The sequence below is a fragment of the Dasypus novemcinctus genome, chromosome 8 (assembly GCF_030445035.2).
Source record: "Dasypus novemcinctus isolate mDasNov1 chromosome 8, mDasNov1.1.hap2, whole genome shotgun sequence".
NCBI classification, from domain to species: domain Eukaryota; kingdom Metazoa; phylum Chordata; class Mammalia; order Cingulata; family Dasypodidae; genus Dasypus; species Dasypus novemcinctus.
The window spans coordinates 121,998,865-122,024,967 of NC_080680.1; the positions used below are offsets into that span (position 1 = coordinate 121,998,865).

The 26,103-nt window shown below is 40.5% G+C and overlaps 1 protein-coding gene across 1 annotated transcript in view; it reads right to left on the reverse strand.

Annotated features, from left to right (window-relative positions):
• The window catches only part of STX17 (syntaxin 17), a 67,967-nt gene extending 56,482 nt beyond the window's left edge, over positions 1-11,485 (reverse strand). The window contains exons 1-2 of the mRNA XM_004457491.4: positions 11,392-11,485; positions 2,687-2,872 (exon numbers count right to left, since the gene is read on the reverse strand). Coding sequence (XP_004457548.1) covers positions 2,687-2,809 — 123 coding nt within the window. The 5' untranslated portion in view covers positions 2,810-2,872; positions 11,392-11,485. The remainder of the gene's footprint in view (positions 1-2,686; positions 2,873-11,391) is intronic.
• Between the last annotated feature and the right edge of the window lie 14,618 nt (positions 11,486-26,103).

The window sequence follows — 26,103 nt, forward strand, 5'->3', positions numbered from 1 at the left end:
ATGCTGAAGGACCTATGGAATACAGGTCCAGGTGTCCACAGCACACTGCTCCATTGTTTTCTGATGTTGCCGAATCACTCCCCTAAGGCTTACCTTCAATTTCCCTTCAGTCTGACTTTCTTCTTTTAAATTCATATTGGATGACTGATGGCCAACATAATAAATATTTTATCTTTCTACACCCTTCCCCCGGGAAGAATATGCCTTTTTGAAAGTAAGGCACTGTCAGACACCTGGAGTCCAAATTTAGTTCTTAACTCTTCTGTTCAGTGAATACTGCAGCTTTAAAATGTTTTTATACTGTTATAATGTACTTTTTAAATATGCTATTCAATCTTATACAGATAAAAAGCCACTGTGATAATTAAATTAGAAATCCTAGAGAAGTAGAATAATCTGAGATATGGAATAAAACATTGGTCAATATGAATTTAAAGTGCTTGGCTTAAGATAATACTACCTACATTATAAACTATAATTCTTCTGATATTTGGCTAAAAATTTTGCAATAAGCAAAAGTTACACAATGCTAAAAGAAAAATAGTCAGGCAGAGAGGGATCAATATAACTCTGAAATAATTTCCTTATGAAGTCTGACACACCTAATCAAATCTGCAATAGACCCTGTCCTATCTCTGCCCCTTCCCCCACTTTCTCCCCGGGTTCTGGCTTCTCCACTGAGGAGCACTGGGTGGTACATGTGGCTTGGATCCCAGGTAATTAGGCATTATTGTTTAGAATAAAAACAAGAAAAGGGAAATCTAAGACAGGAAACCTCAAAGGTAAAATAGGACAATAAAGGAAAGAATGACCTTAACAAACCACATTTCACCAGCTTCTGCCTTTCAAAATCAATTCATCTGCCAAAATCTTGTTATCTTTGTAACTGAACACTTCAGTGTGAGCTTAGAACTTTGAAACACACTGTATCAAACCTCCTGTCCTGAGAAGACCAATCAGAAGAAAACAATTCATTTTTATATTGTTATAGTGCTAATAAGAGAACCAGCCCTCTCATTAAGCAAAGCACAGAACCATTCACTTTTTTCCCATTCATGATAAGAATACACAACCAGTTGCCAGACAACTCTTTCTCCATCCTTAAAAGTCACAGAATTATTGCTTCTGGGTAAAGAGGGAAATCAAAGGATGACAAATACTAATCCTGCTCTACAGACACTGTCATATTTGTACTGAAATTTCTATCTTAACTTTCTTGGCATTTATAACATTCTTGGCATTTATTTTCGATACTTTTTAAAAGGACTAAACTACTAGGGAGATAGATGGTATCTCTGGGGGGAAAAGCTGCTCTTATCTTACTTATACAAGCTACTCAGTTAAAAAGCTTAAGGACAACAGCCCCCTTCACACACACACACACACACAAATCAATGGACAACCACACAGCTTACAAATTATATTGGGTGGAGGTTCTTTTGAAGGAACAAATGTTACTGACCTCTCCCACAGCAAATAAGACAATATATACCTTGCCAAATCAAGGCTCACTCCACCTGATGTTCCCATAAATGCCACAGCCACTCCTTCAGTCCCTGGCCAGTCTAGGCTCTATGCAACGTCTAACATGGCCCCCAAGACAGGTCTTCCTTTACTTACCTCCTCAACTGACTCTAGGCAATATTTCTCAAATTTGGACTTTCCTCAAAGGGAAGTAGTGAAGAAAGGAAATTCTCTCACATAGCACAAATTGATTCACTTATTTAATATATGTGCGCCTGAAGAGGGCAGGAGTTACTGCTGGATACATTCTCAAAGCTCAGAAAACTTGCTATGGAGTAAATGAAATTAAGCCAGGTCCCTTGCTCACACTTTCACACATTCACATTACAGTGCAGTACAAATAGTCTATTTTTAATTATCAGTTGCCTAACATATTGTGACAATTTGAGATTATTTATGAATCTCAAAGAATAAGATTATCTTTGTAAACTAACCTATTCCTCTGGCTGTAATTCCCTTTGATTGTATTGGATTCAGCTGAGAGGCCCTAGATTAGATTACCTGTTAGGATTGCTTCGAGGGCTTTCTTTGATTCGACCACTTGAAAACGGTGTGACTCAGGCTGAGTCCCCACCCCCTTGGTGGGTCTGATATAAAACAAAAGACACACAGAGGAGATCTCTGTCATTTTGATATTTCTGTGTGACAAAAAGGAGAAGGTTTAAGCAGCTAAAGCCCCAGGGGAGATGGACCATTAGCTGAGACTGATATAGGGAGCTCAGAGGGGAAGGCTGAAACCTGGCAGAGATCCCCTGCTATCCTGCTTCAACACGTGGCTACTGACTTTTGCGAGAAAGTACCTCTTATGGTACCTTTCAGTTGGACTTTCCATGGCCTTGGCACTGTAAGCTTTTACCACAAATAAATACCCTTTATAAAAGTCAACAGATTTTGGGTACTTTGCATTGGCATCCCTTTGACAGATCAGTACGTACAATTAAAAAGATAAAGACTCTGTCTCAATATCCCTTCCTAAAAAGGAATATATAAGAGATGTATTTGCAGAACCAGATGAAAAAAAATTGAATATTGCTAAATCAATAGAAGCTAGGTATTTTAGAAAAAAGTCTCTTATCTAGCACTTGAAAGCTGACTGAAATGCACAACAAATACAAATCAGGCTATGCAACTGCTTCTTGTGGTGGAAAACGAAAAAGCTCACCTTCTCAATATTTATCTGGTGCTTTCTTAACCTTTCCAGGTCAGTTGGGATTACTATCTTAACAAATTTCTGGATAGCTGGTTCTAGGCGACGTAATTTCACTTTTTCTTCATCTTCAGACATCCTAAAAATGTCGTGTAACTTCTACTTGCAAAATTTGTCTTCTCCACACATGAAGTAAAAAACCTTTAAGAGAAATATTTCATTCAGAATGTTTTTTGATCAGTTTCAATTATTTTTAAAAGCCAACAATAAAGTAACTTTACAATTTATTTCAAATAGGTATTCAATACTGAACCTGAGTGACTCACTTTTTATCAAATCATTTATTTAAAAACATTTTTCAGGAAGTGGACCTGGCCCAATGGATAGGGCGTCCGTCTACCACAGGGGAGGTCTGCAGTTCAAACCCCGGGCCTCCTTGACCCGTGTGGAGCTGGCCCATGTGCAGTACTGATGGGCGCAAGGAGTGTGTGCCACGCAGGGGTGTCCCCCGCGTATGGGAACCCCACGCGCAAGGAGTGTGCCCTATAAGGAGAGCTGCCCAGCGCGAAAGAAAGTGTAGCCTGCCCAAGAATGGCGCCGCACACACAGAGAGCTGACACAACAAGATGACGCAACAAAAAGAAACACAGAATCCTGGTGCTGCTGATAAGGATAGAAGTGGTCACAGAAGAAGACACAGTGAGTGGACACAGAGAGCAGACAACTGGGGGTGGGAAGGGAGAGAAATAAATAAAAAATAAATCTTAAAAAATAAATAAAAACATTTTTCTCTTTACATTCTCTTCTACAACTTTAGAATGCATAGAAAGTATAGAAAAGCTAAGAGAATAAAATCAACAGTCATTTTCTCACTCAAACTAATTCTCTTCACATTTATATATATGTCTTTCCAGGCCTTTGTTTATGTACATATGTATGTATATATATATACCTTTCTTAAAAACTAGGAACATATTGTCCAAGTTTTCATTTCCAAATATATTTTGGACACTGAAAAACCTTAAAAAAATATGTCAAACTTCAAAACTCCAAGAAAAAATGGCATTTGTAGAATCTCTGCTCAGAAAAATATTACCTCATATCAAACACCACTTCTGTTGTCATCCTAATATAACTACGTAATTATGTACTTCCAATATAGTACAACATAATATGCACCTCTACTCAATGATGTCCTTTAAACAGCCTCTTCTCTTTCTCACAAAGTGATTACTATTGTCTATTATTTGATACAAATAACCAGTGGCAGAGTTGGAGTAAGAACCCAAGTTTCCTGAGGATATAATCAAATCCCTATGTCACCAGTAGTTTTCTATTAGTGTTTCCATTAGTTCACAGGCATGCCTTTGTGGCCAGGGTGGAGGTAGGGGGGAGGTTGGCAAGTAAGCAGGCTCCAGGACCCAGCTCTGCTTTGACTAGAGAAAATCTATATACATCTATTTCATAAATTAGAACTTTTTAGGTCTTATATGAATAAAGGAGTCCTTTTCACAACCAAGCTTGAAAATCACTGTTGTAACCATACTTTCATGCCATCTCATGAGCTGCAACATCTCCCATATTTTAAAAAGCTTTAAGGGCACTACATTGATCCCATTAGGTTATGGTGTCTTTGCTGAGGGTCACATAGAGACCTCTGAAGTCTCTGAAGCTTTATAAAAAATTGTGAATGGATGTTTGCATTATTTTGTAGGGTAAGAGTCCACTGTGTTCACAGATCCAACAATATAGGGAATCCTAGCGAGGACTAGAGGTAATAATCTAAAAACAAAATGAAAATAAGTATATTTTAAATATTCAAAGATGTAAATGAAGGAACAGAATTCATGTTTAAAAGTAGATAATATTATGAAACAATGGCTGGCCAATTTGAAAATAAATAAAGTCAATCCTAGAAATGAACATCTTAAAAGATGGGTTAAATATTAAACTACATAACTTAAAAGAGAAGTATTGATTGGAAGACATTACTCACAACACAGTGTAATAAATGTTGAAAAATATATAAAAGATAAGGAGCATAAAGGAGAAAATGAGAAACTCAGTATCAAATAGGAGTCCCATAAGGAAAGAATAAAGGAAATGGTGAAAAGGCAATTTTCTTTTTTTTTTTTTTAAAGATTTATTTATTTATTTAATTCCCCCCTCCCCCAGTTGTCTGTTCTCTGTGTCTATTTGCTGCGTCTTGTTGTCTTGTTTCTTTGTCCACTTCTGTTGTCGTCAGCAGCACGGGAAGTGTGGGCGGCGCCATTCCTGGGCAGGCTGCACTTTCTTTTGCACTGGGCGGCTCTCCTTACGGGGCGCACTCCTTGCGCGTGGGGCTCCCCTACGCAGAGGACACCCCTGCGTGGCAGGGCACTCCTTGCGCGCATCAGCACTGCGCATGGGCCAGCTCCACACGGGTCAAGGAGGCCCGGGGTTTGAACCACGGACCTCCCATGTGGTAGACGGACACCCTAACCAGTGGGCCAAGTCCATTTCCCAAAAAAGGCAATTTTCAAAGAGAATATAATGAGCAATAAAACATAAGACCTCAATTTGAGAAACAACATAAGCCCCAAGTAGGATAAATAAGAAACAAATTTACCTAAACACATGGAAGAGAAATTGCAAAACATGAAGGACAAAGAAAAAAAATCTTAAAAAGCAACCAGAGAAAAAAGACAGATTAACTAAAACAACAATCAGACTGGCAGCAAACTTTTCATCAGAGCAAGAGAGCAAATGACCATATCTTAAAGGGGCTGAGGGAGCTGGTACATACTCAGGTAAATCATCATTCAGAGGTGAAGTCAAAATAATAATTTTCAGACATGCAAAGACCAAGAGAGCCTAACACCAAGTCCCTCATTTTAAGAACTACTAAAAGGAGTACTTTAGAAAGAGAGAAAATAAATCCAGAAGGCACAGAATAGAAATAAACAACAAATACAATAAAGTTAACTGTTACAAAATCAATGAAGAAAGGTTTTTTGAAGACTACTTAAATTATAATTATTTTCCATGTAAATAATTTTTTAAAGATTTTTTATTTATTTCTCTCCCCTTCCCTACCGCCCCCTGCCCCAGTTGTCTGCACTCTGTGTCCATCTGCTGTGTGTTCTTCTGTGTCCACTTGTATTCTTGTCAGTGGCACTGGGAAACTGTGTCTCTTTTTGTTGTGTCATCTTGCTGCGTCAGCTCTCCGTGTGTGTGGCGGCACTTCTGGGCAGGCTGCACTTTTTTCACGCTGGGCGGCTCTCCTTACAGGGCGCACTCCTTATGCGTGGGGCTTCCCTACGCCGGGGACACCCTTGCATGGCACAGCAATCCTTGCACACCTCAGCACTGCGTGTGGGGGAGCGCATCATGCGGGTCAGGAGGCCCTGGGTTTGAACCCTGGACCTCCCAGGTGGTAGGGGGAAGTTCTATCCATTGAGCCAAATCCGCTTCCCCCATGTAAATAATTTTTACAGTGCAACTTGTTTTAGCACAGAGTGCTACATGTTCCACAATTTAATGTATCATCTATTATTGGGTTATTTCTTCCCAATTTTCCACTATTAAAATAAAACTACACTGTTCTAACTCTCCTTATACATAAATACAGACTGCCATCTATCATTATATATTTAAAATAAATATTTTAAAATAGAATTATCTGGTAGACGCATTCTTTAAAAGGCTTTTAGATACATACTGCTTTGATATATATTGGCAAATGTCTCAAAAAAGGTTGTACCTATTTACACTGCCACCCACAATACATAACAATGTCCATTTACTCATACCACAACCAATTCTTGGTTACTATCATTCTTCTAAGACGTTCAATGGGTGAAAAGAGGTGTCTCAGTATTGTTTTATTTTTGTATTATCATTCTTCTTAGACAGCAATTGGTGAAAAAAAGGTGTCTCTGTATTGTATTTTTGCATTCCTTAAATTACTAATGGGATTGACTTTTTAGCTATTTGCATATTCTTTCATGAATTGTCTGCTCATGCCATATATGTTTTACTCTTTTTCTCATTAATTTGTAAGAATCTAATATATGCTTATTTTAACAATCATTTTTCTAACATTAATGTTCCCCAGTTTATCATACTGTCTCATGTTTTCTAATACTATACAGATTATAGATTATAGGAAGATAATCTTACATCTATCACCATTCCTATCAAAATGTTTTTTAATAGACTTGGTGCTTCAAAGATGCTGACTGAATTAAAATATCTCTTCACATGCCCCCTTCTTTGTTCTAGTCAAACAGTATAACACACTTAGCACATAATAGCTGATAGCAGAGCCCAACTGGTCTGCCTTTAGGCTCTTTCTCCTCTCCAGTTTTTCCCAAAGACTATCACCAGTCAAAATATCTAAAACATCATTGTGACATGCTACACCTCTGAACAAAATCCTCTAGTATTCCCTATTATCTGAATGAGAAAATATAACCTTCATTATTAGATCCACTCTATCTACCCATCTACTATATCCCAATCTCTGCTTCTGGCTTTGCAATGCTGTTCCCTATTTCTGGATATTCTTTACCTACCCTCTACCATTTGAAATGCAACTCAAACAATTCTGCCTTCCTTTCCACTACACAATAACTGAATTTCTGGCTTGTTTCCAGTTCCCTTGTAATAGCTTTCTGTTTTTTGAGTTTCAAAAATGATATTTCCAGAATTTTTATGTCTGACTCTGCTCCTCAGCTTTCTGTGCACCAGGAAAACCTGATATCCCAACAAGGGACATATAGCAGTTTGGCATTGTTTATGAATTCTAAAAATAGATATTATCTGGTGTTTGTAAACTGGTCTGTTCCTCTGGGCATATTAGATTGTATTAACTTCAGAGGTTTCACTTTTACTTAACTAAATTATGATTAGGGCTTTGATTGGGCCATACCAGTAGACCAAGGGGGCAGGGACTCACAGAGAAAACAACAGCAGAGAAGAGAGTTTGGAGTTTTTGCTGCTGGAGCCCTGGAAAGTAAACATACAGAGGAAGAACAGAGAGGAATAGAGATGGCTACATAGACATGGCAGAGGCCCCGAGAAGTGAGAGAGCCTGATTATCTACAGCTGGCCTTGTGGAGAGAACAGGGCAGCTGAGCCTGGAGAGAAATGAGCCATGGGAGAGAGACAAAGCCTTATGCCAGCCTAAAGCAGAGACTGGAAGGAGCTGGACCACTGAGCCTTAGGAGAAAGAGGAAGGCTGAACCCTCTCAGAGACCAGCAGCCATCTTGCTCCAACACATGGCAAAATACTTTGGTGAGAGAAGTAACTTACGCTATATGGCCTTGTGACTGTAAGCTTCTACCCCAAATAAATACCCTTTATAAAGTCAACAGAGATCTGGTACTTTGCATCAGCACTCCTCTGGCTGACTAACAGAGGTCACCTCTCAGGGAAAATATTCTGCTCTAAGAACCTTCCAAGAAGACTATACTAACTCTTGGTTTCTTAGCCAGTATTTCTTTTTTCTCCTCCCCCCCCCATTTTCTACATTTATAAAATTAGAATAAAATGCCTGTGTAAAACTAAGATAACAAGATAACATTCTAATAACTACATAGACAGTGGTGTTATTAAAAAGTTGTCTAGCAGTGGCTGTGATCATAAAATGGTAAAATAATGTTTGTAAGCTGGTATGGAAGGTCCTAATTCAATACAACAAAATGTGGTTTAAAAGTGTGATTGAATGATGAGTCAAAGTGCATTTCTGCATTTCTTGACTTTTTAGTCAGAAAATTAGGATGTATTTCTGATATAATCAAAACAGAAGGATTAAAAATGCATTTCCATGAAGATCACAACCATGTAAAAAATGCCTATTAAAAAAGACAAAATATACAAAAATGCCTATTTTCCCAAAGTTGTGCCAAGTTGTTACAATACTTTTAATATTAAATTTTTTAAAAAGTGTAACTGAATATTTTGGGTGACTGAATTGTTCTGAATGACTGGTGATGGATACACAGCTATATGAATTCTGTCAAAATCCATATAGAACCATATACCACAGAGTGAATTTTACTGGTATATAAATTTAAAATTAAAAACATAATATGGGGAAAACCCACAATGGAATACAAATTATATTTTTAAAATTTTAACCTAAATGAATAGCATAAACACATTGAAAAGAGACGGGAAGAAAATAATTAAAGCAATGTAACTCTGGGAAACAGTATTTTAACTAGATACCGCAAAGACCAAAAGAACTGCATAAAACTACTATACTCCAGTTAATAAATTTGTTTCTCACAGGGTATGGGTTAGCAATTCTGGACTAAACAAAAAAGGATATATTTTGTAGAAAATGAGACTAGATTTCTCACTTTAGTGAAAAGTTACACATAAAGGGAAGACTAGAATAAACTTTGTAGTATAAGATTAGAACCAGAGGTAGCAGGATGAATTTATGTTTTATAAAAAACATATATGCAGATAGATAATTGTAGAAATAAATATAGATTTTTGTGTATGCATGGGTTAGTTACATATGCACATATTTTCTAGCTGTCCTCTGTGAGGTCCTAAAAGCAGTGACAACCTAGTAACAATGAGCACACTTAGCATCCAGATCTTGTTTTCTAAATACCATTCTCCAACCACAGGTCCTTGGAGAAGTGGTTTATTTCAGGGAAAATGTGAATATAAACTCCCAATGGTCAAAACTGGAATAATATGAGACACTAATAACAAAAGTACAGGATTATAACCAACAAAGAAATAAATATCTGAGTTCAAACTGATATAAATAAATAACTGAAAGAATGAATAAATAAATGGACAATAAGAATAGCTCTTCTTTATAGATCTCCCATTAATAAATGACAAAGGAATGAGGTAAATAGCAAACCATGATTAGAACATCACAGTAATAACTACTGAAGGCAAGATCCACCAATGAATGCTAAACATCGCTGGCAAAAGCTTGAGAAGAAACAGCGTATCTGCATAGCTTAAAAATCCTGCCTCAAATGTACCACACTAATGAAAGATGTTAATGGGGAAAGTGTAAGGGACAGAGGGGTGCGGTATTTGGGAATACCCTATATTTTCAATGTAACATATATGTAATTTAAAGCTCCTTTAAAAATAAAGAAAAAAATGCTAAAAAGAAAATACACACACAAAAGAAGCCAAAAACTAAGTATCCAGACTAAACAAAGAAGTTCTCCCTCAAGATACAATTAATTACAAAGGAAAAAATAGTAACTTTACATTGGACCATCCCAGCAGATACCACCTGAACCCAGTGGTCAAATTAACATTATCACAAGCAATAAGTCTTATCAGATACCTCCTGACACAATGAACTGAGAAGGGTATATTCATTTCTGGGTGTTCTTGCCAATAATCCATAACCTTAATATAATAATAAGAAAGCATTAATTAAAACCCCGATTGAGGTTTTAATTACTCTACACTCTACAAAATAGTGACCAGGACTCTTCAAAAGAAAGACAGGAAAAGACAGGATTGGAGACAAGACTGGAGAATAAAAAGACCTAACAACTAGATGCACTGTGGCATCCTAGATTGGATCTTGGAATAGAAAAGGGCCATTAGTGAATAAAACGGTGAAATCTAAAGAGGTCAGTAGTTTAGTCAGTAGTACTGTATAATTGCTAACGTCTTGGTTTTGATAATTGTACTATGGTTAATTACGGAAGGTGTTAACATTAAGAGATGTTGTACAGAACTCTAATATTTTTGCAACTTATCTGTAATCAAAGTTATTTCGAACTAAAACGTTTAAGACTTGATGTTTCACGTAAGACAAGGAAAACATACAGACGTCAAAGTACTTCAGTCATATCCTCTGCACTAATCTTTGCAGCAAGGTCTGTGCCAGATGTTTCACAGACTTCATCTAGTGCGCACAACTACTACGAAATGAGGACCATAATACTCAAGTTTCCAATGAGGAAAAAGGTATGAGAGGTTAACCAAATCACTTATGGGGCTATTTTTCAAGTGAAAAGCCCCATTTCCCAGGGAAGTCCCAAATCGCTGGCCATATACTCTCCAAAAGTGATTAACACCTTCCACCAGCCTACTGTGAGCATTTGGGGGCGCCCGACTTCCTCGGGCTTGTCGCCCTGTCTGGCTGCCAGAAGGGAAACTGAGTTTGGAGGGAAAGCCAAGGCGCTTGCCCCGCCTCCGCGCCCCCGCCCCGCCCCCTCCGAGGGTCTCCTCTCTGAGCCTCAAATCCCACGTCCATGAAAGGCCCGGGAGTTCCATGGGGACCTTCTGGAACCACCTCGCGGCCTGGCCGGCAGGAGTCTCCGACCCCCGAGCGTCGTGTCACCGTCGCAGGAGTCACCCACGGCGCCCCTGGGCCACACACCCCCAAGCGCCCCCACGAGTGAACGTATACGGGGCCCGTCCGGGAACCGAGACGCCGGCAGCCCTGACGACTTGGGGCCCAAGTGCGTCGCGGGCCGGCGGGCGCCGGAAACTTTCCCACCCCGCCACCGGGAGCCCACCCAGCCGGCCCGGTGCGCGGCTTCCCTGAGCCCGCGGGAAGCCGCTCTTCCAAAAACGAAACCCGGTGAGGCTCCGCGGCTTCTTCCGAGCCCGGAGGAGCCTCCTCGTCACTCGCACGTTCGAGCCGAGGCCCCGCTTGGGGGCGCCTCTGGAGTCCGGACCACCGCGCCCGCCTGAGCCTGAGGCCCCAGCGGCGGCCCGGAGAGTCCCTTACCTCCCGCCGGGGGGCCTTGAGGCCGATGGTGCGCACGGCGCAGGCGCGGGCGCGACGGGGCGGGGCATCGCGAGGGGCGGGCCTCACAGGCCACGCCTCGTCCTCGCCCCGCGAGGTCTCCAGATCCCGGCTGGTTCGCTGGGGTGGGCGATCGCCGCCGCCGGGTCCGCGGGCGGGGGCCTGGGACTGTCCCACGCCTCTTCTCCAGCTAGGAGTCGGGATTTTCGCCCTTCTGAGGATTTCTTCGTTAAGAGCCCTGCTAACCCCAAGCCCAGAACAGTATTAGACTCTTCTTAAAAAGTGGTCTTAAGTTACACGTTGTGAGCCAGGAGGAAAAACACGCTCGAAAGCTTTTTAGGTCTCTTCAGGTCTTTTGTGTGTATACGACAGTCCCCTTTTGTATAGCCTTCTGCATTGTGCGGCGTTTCCCTGTCCTTTTTCCTCTGTGCTTCCAAGAATGTTATAGACAGATGGAGAAACTGAAGCTCAGAAAGCCCTTGAAGCCTGTGAGGTGACAGGGCTGGGGTGCTTACCCTATTTCACCCAATTTTGTAATGACACTAAGGATCAAAAAAGTGAAGTGACCTACTCCAGTTCAGGCAGTCAGTGACTGAGCTGGAACTTCCAAGCTATTCCAGTTGTACCAGCTGCTACCATGTAAACACGCAGCGGATGGCTTTGAAGCTCTTACCAGGTCACAGGTCGTCCTACTGGATGGCCGAACTTCCTGACTCAGCCCTATCTGTAAATATTCAGTGTCTGTAAATATTCAGATGACCTGCTTAGAATTTACCCACAGGCAGTATTGTCTTCAGAAGCCCTAAGGGAGGTCAAACCAAAGAGAAGGAAACTCTATTCTTAGGAAGGGAGCGGTGAGTGGAGGTACAAAGTATGGACCAATGAAGATTAGGGGACTGTGAACTCCAGGAAGGTCTTGAATTCCTAAATTTCTAAAATGTAAGCAATTTGGATTTTCTTTATTGTTTGTTTTCTATATTGTTTTACAGTTAGCCCTAGGAATGAGGTGCATAAAGAATTTTAATTTGAAGGAGAAAAATAAAAATATTAGGCAATACCATGTGAAAATATTTTTTATGCAAAGGTCAGTTAAAAAAGATCTTTTGAAGTAAAGTTTTGAATAAAGCTACCTCAAGTACAATACAGAAGCAAGGTATTCAAGGATCCTGAATTTTCAGGATCCTAAATTTTTAGGATTCAAGGCTCCTTGAATTTAAGTTTGTTTCCTTTTTTTTTAAAGATTTATTTTTATTTATTTCTCCCCCCCCCCCCAGTTGTCTGTTCTCTGTGTCCATTTTGTTGCATGTTCTTATTTGTCTGCTTCTGTTGTTGTCAGTAGCACAGAAATCTGTCTCTCTTTTTGTTGCATCATCTTGCTGCGTCAATTCTCCATGTGTGCGGCGCCATTCCTGGGCAGGCTGAACTTTCCTCCGTGCTGGGCGGCTCTCCTTACAGGGCACAGTCCTTGCGCGTGTGGCTCCCCTATGCGGGGGACACCCCTTTGTGGCAGGACACTCCTTGTGCGCATCAGCACTGCACATGGGCCAGCTCCACACAGGTCAAGGAGGCCTGGGGTTTGAACTGTGGACCTCCCATGTGGTAGACAGATGCCCTAACCACTGGGCCAAGTCCGCTTCCCTAAGTTTAAGTTTCTTAAAGAAAAGTGTATATTAAATCAAATTTTCACCTGGCCTTCTAGGTTGTTATATATCTGTTTGCTATAATATATGTATGTCAAGGTAGGAGGAAAGAGCTTTTTCCATCTAACAGTTTGTTAGCTTGATTCATAATCTTAAAGCTAATCCATTCCTGTGAGTGTGAACCTAGTGTGGATGGGAACTTTTGATTGGGTTACTTCAGTTAAGGGACTTTTGATTAAATTACTTCACTAAGACATGGCTGGCTCAGGGTAGGCCTTAATCCTCTTACTAGAGTCCTTTATAAATTGGATGAATGTGGAGAGAGAAAAAAAACCAGAGGAGCAGAGAGAAACCCACAGAAACAGAGAGAGGAAGACAGAGGAAGCCAGAAGTTAAAGCTACAAAGCCCAGAAGAGAAGGGAGAGACCAGCAGACTCCACCTTATGCCTTCCAGGGTCACCCACAACCAGTCTTTGAGGAGAAAGCATTGCCTGATGATGCCTTATTTTCATGGCCTCAGAATTGTAAGCTTGCAAGCAAATCAATCCCCATTGTAAAAGCCAACCCATTTTTTTACACTTTTAAAATTAAAGTTAATAGATTACAAAGAACGTTAACATTAAAAAATATGAGGTTCCCATATAACTCACTCCCCACCCCTGAGCCCCATCATTTTTGTAAATTGTATTTTTTTAAAGATATATACATCACAAAAAATGTTACCTTAAAAAACATAAGAGGTTCCTGTACCACCCCCCCTCCACCCTCCTCCCACACCAACAATCTCCTCCATCATTGTGGCACACTCATCACACTTGGTGAACACATTTTGGAGCACTACTGCACCACATGGATAATAGTTTACCCTGTAGTTCACACTCTCCCCCAGTATATTCAGTGGTTTATGGCAGGATATATAAAGTCCAGCATCTGACCCAGCAATATCATTTAGGACAACTCCAAGTTCCAAAAACGCCCCCACATTACATCTCTTCTTCTCTCTCCCTGCCTTCAGCAACTACTGTGGCCACTTTCTCCACCTCAATGCTACAATTTCTTCTATTACTAGTCACAATAGTTTTATAGTAAAATATCAGTAAGTCTACTCTAAGCCATATTTTATTCCTCCATTCTGTGGACCTGGGATGGTGATGTCGTCTCTACCTCTAGATAAAGATGGGGCTTAGATTCCACATGGACGATGGATACAATTCTTCTGCTTGCAGTTGTAGGCATTCTGGATTCCCTGGTGTAGTGGTTGATCCATTTTTGATATTTGGCATTTTGGTAGCCTAGCAAACTAAAACACCAACCTTTCAATTACTTATATGCTCATATAGTAATTTATGCTTATCCTTGTAATAGTACTTAACATACTTAGTAAAATTGCTTACCTTCTTACCTCTCTTACCACTAGATTGTAAGTTTCTTAAAGAAAAGTGTATATTAATTTACTTAGAACACACTAGCAAAACAATGTATATTCACTGAATGAATTAAGAGATAATTTTTCTAGTACCATTGACCAATATATGGAGAGGCTGAGAAATAAATTCAGGTTTGGCTTAATAATGGAGACCTATTAGTATCTCTTCCCAGCCTCCATGCCTTTAATTTTTTTTCTTCTTTTTAATTTTTTTTTTTTTTAATTTTTAGAGAAGCCTTAGATTACATAAATGTTACATCAATAATACAGGGGATCCATGAACACAGAATGTCTTTCCATTTAGAATATATATATATATAAAGATATAAGAGATGCTCATATACCCCACCCCTTGCCCTCCCACACTTTCCCCCATTAACAACACCTTTCATTAGTGTGGTACATTTGTTACAACTGATAAACACATATTGAAGCATTGCTACTAACCATGGTCTATATTTACATTACAGTTTACACTTTGCACCACACAATTTTATAAGTTTTGACAAAATGTATAATGGCCTGTATCCATCATTGCAGTGTCATGCAGGACAATTCCAATGTCCAAAAATACCCCATATTACGCCTTTTCTTGCCTCTCCCCTCAGAACCTCTGGTGGCCACTGCCTTTATATCAATGATAAAAGTTCTTCCGTAATAATGTCTACTTCAATCCATAGTTGCATTCCCCTTATATTTGTTCATTCCTCAGTATTGAAGATTTTGGGATGGTATGCCCACTCTGCTTCCAACTGAGATGGGGCTTAGATCCCATGGGGCAGATGGATAGAACGGTCTTGCTTGCAGTTGTAGATTTTGTTTTTTGGGATGGGCGTTGTCCATCATCATCCTTTTGTTAGTTGTCCTGGGTGAGTCCAATGAACTGGAGAGTAGGTGTTGGCTGCTACTCTGCTGAGATTCAGGGCTCAACCAGCATAGGAACAGACTGAAGATTTAAGTCTCTGGGACATATATTTAATGAGCATAGTGCTAATTATAGGTTCAAATAAGGGGGCAGAAGAGTCATGTGTAGGGAAATTATGAATGAATCTAATTCTGATACATTGGGCAGCATGTATTCCAAGGTAAGGCCTACCAACAGGGTGCCAAATTCCTGAGATTGTTTGCCCTGCCTGTAGTGTATAGATGTCTCTAGAGCCCTCAGGAGCCCTGCCGTTTGAGGTACTGTTTCCTGTGTCCTTTTCTAGGAACTATTTCCCCCCAGTCCCTACCCCACCTTCAGATCTGCTTGCTAACAGTTATGAGCTTCTGGTGGCCATGTTGTGCAAGCATGAACCCCCACCCCTGACCGCAGTGAAGTGGTTCAGAAGCAGAATCTTCATTCAGGCTGAATAAATAAAATACCTTCCGCATGAATTTGGAATTGGGACAAACATTCTAGCTTCAGTGTGGTTGGTTTCTTGAATGGAGGAGATGCTCTTTAGTGAGTTGAACTGCCCTACCCTCCCCCCCCCCCCAAAAAAAAGATATGTCTAAGTCCTAACCCCTGGTACCAGTGAATATAACCTTATTTGGAAATAAGATCTGTGCAGATGAAATTAAGTTAAGGAGCTCAAAATGAGGTCATCCTGGATTTAGAGTGGGCCCCAAATCCAAAGACAGGTGTCCTCATAAGAAAAGGGGAAGACACAGAGGACACACACATGGGAGAAGGTCATGTGAAGACAGAGGCAGAGATTGAACTGATGAGTCCACAAACCAAGAAATGGCAATGATTGACAGCAGTCAGAGAAGCTGCAAAAGGGGCATGAATAGGTTGTCCCTCAGAGCTTCCAGAAGAAACCAAGCCTGCTGAAACTTGGATTTCAGACTCTCAGCCTCTGAGACTGTGAGAAAATACGTTTTTGTTATTTTGTGGTTGTTACAGCAGCTAGGAAACGAAGACTTGCTTGCTGTGGTGCCTTTGGGGGGCCATGTTTTTCACTCTATACACAGGTGAATCAGAGGACTCCAAGTTCCTCACAGAGCCCATTTAAAAGTGTGGAGGGTGAGCATATGTATTAGGTCATAGTTTTATAAAAAATAGTGTACTACTTAAACTATAGGTCATGTTAAAAAAAAAAAAAGGGAAGCCATTGCTTTCTCCAGGTTCTTCCTCTAGCCCTGGATTATGTCAGTATCTACTGCAGTTTTGAATGCATTCTATTTTTTTATGCACTCTATCATGCCAAACATCTTGTGAACCAAGACAGAGAAAGGATAAAAACAAAGTGGTAATAATGGTTACCTTTGGGATGGGATTAACTGGGAGAGGGCACAAGGTAGCTTTCTGGAATGATGGAAATGTTCTATATATTGATCTGGCATTGCTATATATGTGAAAATTCATCGAGCCATACACTTAAGATTTGTGTACTTTATGTAAATTATACTTCAATGAAAAGGAAAATAAATAAAAGGCTAGTTATTCTTCAAACCTCTTGGCTCTTAGTAAATAAGGAATAGCTACTTCCTTAATATTATTTCTCCCTAGTACCTCTCTCCAAAACAATAGTGAAACAGTAGCAGTAATTCCTAATTATTTTTAAGCCCCTAACCCCTTTGAGAATATATATATATTTTTTAAAGATTTATTTCTTTATTTATTTCTCTCCCCTTCCTTCCCCCACCCCAGTTGTCTGTTCTCTTTGTCTATTTGCTGCGTCTTCTTTGTCCGCTTCTGTTGTTGTCAGCCGCATGGGAATCTCTGTTTCTTTTTGTTGCGTCATCTTGTTGTGTCAGCTCTCCATGTGTGCAGCGCCATTCTTGGGCAGGCTGCACTTTCTTTCGCGCTGGGCGGCTCTCCTTACGGGGCGCACTCCTTGCGCGTGGGGGCTCCCCTACACGGGGGACACTCCTTGCACTCACCCATGTGCATGGGCCAGCTGCACACGGGTCAAGGAGGGCTGGGGTTTGAACCGCGGACCTCTCATGTGGTAGACGGATGCCCTAACCACTGGGCCAAGTCCACCGCCAGAGAATTTTTAAAAAAGAAAAAAAGCTATGGAAAAGGGAGGGGAGGAAGAGAGGAAGGGAAAGAGAGAGGGAGAGAGAAGAATGATTAGATGAATATTAAAAAAAAAGATTTAGGAGCACATTCAAATTCCTGGGTCCAGTTCATTCTGCATCCTTACACTTAGGTTCTGGCTACATCTCAAAGCATTTTAATAAAATGCCTCCCCTTTTCTTTAATTGCTTAAAATGTGAACTTCTACTTTCAGTCAAAAGAATTCTGTTGTAGACTCAAAATCTTACTTATTTCTACTGCCCTATGTTACCATTTTAAACTTATATGTAGGGAAGCGGACTTTGCCCAGTGGTTAGGGTGTCCGTCTACCACATGGGAGGTCCGCGGTTCAAACCCCGGGCCTCCTTGACCCATGTGGAGCTGGCCCATGCGCAGTGATGATGTGCGCAAGGAGTGCTGTGCTACGCAGGGGTGTTCCCCACGTAGGGGAGCCCAATGCACAAGGAGTGCACCCCGTAAGGAAAGCCGCTCAGCACGAAAGAAAGTGCAGCCTGCCCAGGAGTGGTGCTGCACACAAGGAGAACTGACGCAACAAGATGACGCAAAAAAAAAAAAAAGACACAGATTCCCGTGCTGCTAACAATAACAGAAGCGGACAAAAAGAAGAACATGCAGCAAATGGACCCAGAGAAGAGAAAACTGGGGTGGGGAGTTAGGTGGGGGAGGAGGGGGGCGGGGGGAGAGGGGAGGGGAAGGGGAGAGAAATAAAATAAAATAAACTTATATGTAATGTGTTCAACTGACTTTAGAACTTAAACCTCTCCACTGTCTGGCCTTGTTTCATAACTCTATAGGCCAACAGGATCAGTAGGATTCTCCACTCATCCCCCATTCACCACTTAGGAATTAGATAATCATTTTAGCCATGGAGTGATTAAAATGCCCAGACATCTTATAGACCTCCTTTTTTCCCCTTCTCTCACTCATTTTTGTTCTTTAGATTAGCTTATTCTCTGAACGTAACATGTCTAAGAATTATTATATAGGGTAATATTTATGATTGGATCCTTAGGCTATTTAAAGAATTTTCAAGGGTAATTTTGACTATGTAATTTTGCTTATTCACTAACTTTAATTCCTAATACATACACCCCTCATCATCCCAACTCACCCGAAAGATGCAACTTTACACTGTGCCTGCAATTAGAGCACAACATACTTAACCATTAAAATTGAATTAGGGAAGCGGACTTGGCTCAAGAGATGGAGTGTCCGCCTACCACATGGGAGATCTGCAGTTCAAATCCAGGACCTCCTCAACCCACGTAGAGCTGGCCCATGCACAGTGCTTATGCGAGCAAGGAGTGCCCTGCCATGCAAGGGTGTCCCCCACGTAAGGGAACCCCACACGCAAGGAGTGTGCCCTAAGGAGAGCCATCCAGCATGAAGAGTGCAGCCTGCCCAGGAGTGGCGCCACACACACGGAGAGCTGACGCAGCAAGATGACACAACAAAAAGAGACACAGATTCCCGGGCTGCTGACAAGAATAGAAGCGGACACAGAGGAACACACAGAGAATAAATAAATAAATAAATAAATAAGTAAGTAAGTAAATAAATAAATGGAACTACAAGGAAAAAATTGCAGACCAATATTTTTTAAAAAAATTGAATTAAAGGCCATTTAAACTTTGGTAATTTACAAGGGTCTTTGGATTTTGCAGTATCTTGAGTTATTATGATCATGAGTGTTGATTAACACCAGGTGATAGATGTTAGAGTACACAAGTGTTGGGAGAGGTGTTAAAATTTATTTTGTGAAAGCAGACTTGGCCCAATGGATAGGGCATCTGCCTACCACATGGGAGGTCCACGGTTCAAACCCAGGACCTCCTGACCCGTGTGGAGCTGGCCCATGCGCAGTGCTGATGCGCGCAAGGAGTGCCGTGCCACGCTGGGGTAGGGGAAACCCACGTGCAAAGAGTGCGCCTCATAAGGAGAGCTGCCCCACATGAAAGAAAGTGCAGCCTGCCCAAGAATGGTGCCCCACATACAGAGAGCTGACACAACAAGATGACACAACAAAAAGAAACACAGATTCCTGGTGCCACTGATAAGGATAGGAGCCGTCACAGAAGAACATACAGTGAATGGACACAGAGAGCAGACAACTGGGCGGGGGGGGGGGGGGGGGGGGGGAAGGGGAGAGAAATAGATGAAAAATAAATCTTTAAAAAAAAAGAGCACATAGGTTGATAAAAATTTCCATGTAGGCTTCTTGCTTTCTAACTTAATCTCCCACAAGTCCCCTTCACACATCCTCTGATGTAATCAAATGAACTCAGTATTCTTTATCCCAATTCCATCTCCATCCTTACCCTGTACCTTTCACCTTGAATTACTCCTACCAATTGCCCCTCCCCTCTCTACATGTCCATAACCTACCCATCTTTCCATATTGATCACAAATGGGGCCTCTTCTAATAGATCTAGAATTTCTAGATTTAATGCTTCCCTCCTCCAAACCCCTACCTTATAATCTGATCTTTTTTTTTTTGACACACCACTGTCTACATTCTAATATAGTAATTTGGTATTTGTATTGTGGCCATGTCCAGTAACTTTCAGCCTTTTCTCTGTCATGGCACAAGTAGGAATGATGGCATTTGTAAAGCAAAGCACAGAGAAAGCTGCTCCCAGTCTCTTCCTCTGACCCGGTGGCCCTAGGGCATAGGGGAGTTAATATACCCATACACCTGTAACCCACTCAAGTACTGGAATTGAGAAGCTCTATATTGTACTATCCTGGAGGGCCTGATCCATGTTTTCTTATCTCTGTATCCCCTCCCAGCAGCTAGTCCAATGCCTCAGACTTATAACACGTGATTGTTGGTTGAATAAATGGAAAAATGATATTTAAATTAGCTTTTACAAAGTTTTGAGAGCTGTGAGCTACAGTTCTGACACTTAAAGGGCTTGGAAGTCATGGTGAAGCCAGGGAAGTGTGGGATTCCTCTAGGTTCTTGGCTATGTTGCATAAAAGAATTCAAGAACATGTCAGTTTAGTTAGGCCAGTAAAAAGAATTTATTGAAAAATTGGGGAAAAGAACAGAGCTTGCTGAGAAATGGGAGAGAAGGACGGAAATATGCACTGAGATTTGATCCGGGCTTCTCTAGACAGAGAGAGCAAGCCCTGGTTTGTGCTTACCTCTTAAACTATTAATTATTCCTCCCTTTGCTAATGTTAAGGGGAGGGGCCCCAGCTGTTATTGGTTACCCCACCAATGGTGGGGGCCAATGGCAAGGCCTGGTTTGAATATCTGGGGCCTCCCCTTGGCCCCAGAAAGAGTCCCAACTGGGACCTCAATGTTGAGATCAAGATCTCGGCAGGGTCTCACAGCCATGTTGTCTGTCCGCCATGTTGCCTGCTGGGCCAGCCACCTTCCCCCATCACTATATTAACCTGCTTCAATTGCTGGTATTCCTACAACAATAAAAATGCTTAAAAAACTGAAATTAATTAATTTTCTTGGACCCAACAAACTGTCACCCTGAACGGGAGAGACTGACAAATATTAAAGAATCACTGCCAAGATCTGCCTACCTGAAGCAGAAGTTTCTGGAGCCAGTAACTGGTAGAAATACTTCCAACTAGTAACTTGGACAAATTACTGGAAGTAGAGCATGGGCTAGTATGAGAATGATAAATTCCTGGGGGCTGCAGTCTTGGGGGCCCCCTCCACTTTCCTGGGTTTTATCTCCAAGAACCCCACCAAGTTCTCATGATTGAGTGCCAAGAAAAAGCCCTCATGATAATGGAGGGAGGGAGCTGTGAGAGGAAGTAACAATTTTGAAATAGGTCCAGAACCTTCACCATAACAAAGACTGACTCAACAGGGGAAAAGACATTATCACAGTCTTATCAGATCTGGGGGAAAGGAAATTACCCAACTCCAGTCCCTTCTAGCATGCCTGCCTCAGTGAAAGGTAGTGAAGGGAAGCTGAGAAACACTTGTGAAGGTCACACCCAGAGATAGACACACTAAAAGACTGAAGCTTAATCATAGGTTTATAGAATGCTTCTCCTGCCCCACACTTTACTACCATATTAAGAAGGCTCCGGTAAAATACCTGTGTTTTAACAGCTCTATTTAAGGAGTTCTTAGAAAAACCAAAGACAAGAGAGGAGGAAAAAAATAAGGATATAGGCATACCTCACTTTATTGTGCCTAATGTTATTGTACTTTGCAGATAGAGCTTTTTTTTTTTTTAACAAACTGAGGATTTTTGTGGCACCCTTGAGTCAAGCACCATTTTTCCAACAGCATGTGCTCAATTCATGTCTCTATGTCACATTTTGATAATTCTTGCAGTATTTCAAACTTTTTCATTATTATTGTAGCTGTTGTATTAGTCAGCCAAAGGGGTGCTGATGCAAAGTACCAGAATTCTATTGGGTTTTATAAAGGGTATTTATTTGAGGTAGAAGCTTACAGTCACAAGGCCCTGAAGAGTCCAACTCAAGGTACCATAAGAGGTACTTTCTTTCCCAAAGTCATTTGCCACGTGTTGAAGCAAGACAGCGGGTGATGTCTGCAAGAGTTTAGCCTTCCTTCTTCCCCTTAAGGCTCCAGGGTCCTAGCTTCTTCTGATCTTAGCTGTAGGCTGGCAAAGGCTCCTCTCTCTCCCAGAGCTCATTTCTTCCCAGCTCAGCTGCTTTGTTCTCTTGACAAGGTCAGGTATAGATTATCAGGCTCATCTCTCTTCCCAGAGCCTCTGCTGTGTCTAATGAGCTGTCTCTTCTCTATGCATCAACTTCCACGTGAGAGCGTGTTATCAGACCACCAAGGGGGCTGGGACTCAATGCTGAGTCACACTCTAATGATGTGGTTGTTGAATCAAAGCCCTAATCTTAAAATAATTTATCAGATGTCTCAGCTGAATCTAATATAATCAAAGTGTATCACACCCAGAGGAACAGACTGTTTATAAACAATCAAGACCTCTTTTTTGGAATTCATAAATAATATTAAACTGCCACATTTGCTATTGTGATCTATGATAGGTGATCTTTGATGTTACCATTGCAATTGCTTTGGGATGCTACAAACCATGCCCATATAAGATGATGAACTAAATCAATAAATGTTATGGGCTCTAACTGCTCCACTGACCTGTCATTCCCTCATCACCCTCCCTTTTCTCAGGCCTCCCTAGTCCCTGAGACACAACAATATGGAAATTAGGCCAGTTAATAACCCTACAATGGCCTCTAAGTGTTTAAGTGAAAGGAAAAATTGCAAGTGTCTCATACTTTAATCAAAGGCAAGAAATGATTACAATTAGTGAGGAAGGCATGTTGAAAGTCAAGATAGCCAAAAGCTGGGCCTCTTAAGCAAACAGTTGGCCAGGTTTTAAGTGCAAAGGAAAAATTCTTGAAGGAAATTGAAAGTGCTACTCCAGTGAACACACAAATTATAAGAAAGAGAGACAGTGCTGATACAGAGCAAGTTTTAGTGGTATGGATAGAAGATTTAAAAAGCCACAACATTCCCTTAAACTAAAGTCAAATCCAGAGCAAGTCCCTAACTCTCTTTAATTCTATGAAGGCTTGGAGAGGTGAGCAAGCTGCAGAAGAAAAGGTTTGAGGAAAGAAGCCATCTTCATAACATAAGAGTGCAAGGTGAAGCAGTAAATGCTGACGTAGAAGATGCAGCAAGTTATCCAGAAGATCTAGTTAAGATCATCAATGAAGGTAGCTATACTAAACAACAGATTTTCAGTGGGGACAAAACAGCTTTCCATTGGAAGAAGATGCCATCCAGGACTCATAGAGAGGAAAAGTCAATGCCTGGCTTCAAAGCTTCCAAGGACAGGCTGTCATGTTAGGGGCTAATGTAGCTGGTGACTTTAAGTGGAACCCAACACTCACCATTAAGAAAATGCTAGGGCCCTTAAGAATTACACAAAATCTCCTCCTCCTGTGCTCTCTAAATGGAACAACAAGCCAGAATGACAGCTCATCTGTTTATAACATGGTTCACTAAATATTTTAAGGCCACCATTGAGACCTGCTGATCAGACAAAAAAGATTCTTTTCAAAGTATCACTTATTGACAATGCACCTGGTCACCCAAGAGCTCTGATGGAGATGTACAATGAGATGAATGTTGTTTTCATGTCTGATAACACAACATCCATTCGTAGCCCATGAATGAAGGAATAATTTCAACTTTCAGTCTTATGATTTAAGAGATACATTTCATAAGACTGTAGCTGCCATAAATAGTGATTCCTCTGGTGGATCTGGGCAAAGTAAATTGAAAACCTTCTGAAAAGGATTCACTTTACAGATGCCATTAAGAGCATTCATGATTCATGGGAGAAGGTCAAAATATCAACATTACTAGTAGTTTGGAAGAAGTTGATTCTAACCCTCATGGATGACTTTGAGGGGTTAAAGACTTCAGCGGCAGGAGTAACTGCAGATATTGTAGAAATAGCAAGAGAACTAGAATTAGAAGTGATGCCTGAAGATGTGACTGAATTGTTTCAATGTCATGATAAACCTTTAATGGATAAGGAGTTGCTTATTATGGATGAGCAAAGAAAGTGGTATCTTGAGATGGAATCTACTTCTGGGAAAGATCTGTGAACATTGTTGAAATGGCAATAAAGGATTTAGAATATTACATAAATTTAGTTGATATAGCAGCAGCAGGGTTTGAGAAGACTGACTCCAATTTTGAAAGAAGTTCTACTGTGGGTAAAGTGCTATCAAACAGCATCACATGCTACTGAGAAATCTTTTGTGAAAGGAAGAGTTGATTGATGTGGCAAACTTCACTGTGGCCTTATTTTAAGAAATTGCAACAGCCACCCCAATGTTTAGCAACCATCACCCTGATCAGCCAGCAGCTATCAACATCGAGGCAAGACCCTCCACTAGCAAACAGATTATAACCCACTAAAGGCTCAGATGATGGTTAGCATTTTTTTAGCAATAAAGTATTTTTAAATTATGGTATGTACATTTAAAATATATACATAATGTTATCCCACACTTAATAGACTACAGTATAATGTAAATAGAACTACAGTATATGTACTGGGAAACGAAAAAGTTCATTTGACTTACTTTATTGTGATATTAGCTTTTTTGAGGTGGTCAGGAACCAAACCTGCAACATCTCTGAGGAAACTGAAGCCTCTGACACCTACACCTACAGCAAACATTCAACACATCCCAGCTCCTAGTCAGAATAACATACAACTTACTTTAAAAGCCTATTTATCTCAGTTCCTACTACCCCATACATCATAATCGGCTTTCAACAAAAAATTACAAGGCCAGACACAATCTGAAGGCAAAGTAAGAATCAGAATCAGACTCAGATTTAGCATAGATTTTGGAATAGGTAGAGAGGGAATTTAAAATAACCATGGTCAATATGTTAAGGGTTGTAATAGAGAAAGTTAACAACATGCAAGAACAGATGGGTACTGTAAGCAGAAGACAAGGAACTCTAAGAAAGGATCAAAAAGAAAATGCTAGAAATATAAAACACTATAACAGAAGAATGCCTTTGGTGGACTCATCAGCAGACTCCATACAACCAAGGAAAGAATCAGTGAATTTGAAGATACATCAACAGAAACCTCCCAAGCTAAAATACAAAGAGAAAGGAAGAATGAAAAAAAAAAAAAGAACAGAATATCCAAGAACTGTGGGCTAATTCAAAGGGTGTAACATACTCCTAGTGGGAATACCAGAAGACCAAGAGAATGGAGAACTATTTGAAATAATAATGGCTGAGGATTTTCCAAAATTAGTGACAGATACCAAACTACAGATTGAAGACAATCAGGGACCACCAAGAAGGATAAATACCAAAAAAATCTCCACCTAGATATATCATATTTAAGCTGCATAAAACCAAAGACAATGAGAAAATCTGGAAAGTAGAGGAAAAATATACCTTACTTATGAGGAATAAGGATAAGAATTACATTCAACTTCTTGTTAGAAACCATGCAAGCAAGAAAAAAGTGGAGTGAAATACTTCAAGCGATGCAAGAAAAAAAAAATCTAGAATTCTGTATCCATAGAAAATTATCCTTTACAAATGAAGAAGAAATTAAAGTCCTTCTTAGATGAACAAAAAAATCTGAGGGAATTCATCAGCAGCAGACCTGCCCTGCAGAAAATGTTAAAGGAAGGGAGAAAAAAAATTACATAGGTCAGAAACTTGGATCTACTTGAAGAAAGGAAGAGCTAGAAGAAGGAATAAGTGAAAGTAAAATAAAATCTTTTCTTTTTCTTATTCTTAATTGATCTAATAGGTAACTGTTCAAAGCAATAATAGTAACAGATTGGGTGCTGATAGCATATGGGTAAGTGCAATGAATGACAGCAAGGTATAAAGAGTAGGAGGCAGGAATTGAAAGGATCTAGCTACAAGACACCTGGACTACCCCTGAAGTAATGTCATGTTCTTTGAAAGTGGACTTCGATTGGTTGTAAATATATATTTCATATATGAGGTTAACCACTGAAAAAAAATTAAAAAGAATTACAGTTGATATACCAGAGAAGGCAGAAAAAGAGAAAAGGGAAAAAAGAACAATCACAGTGAATAGAAAACAGATACGAATCTGGT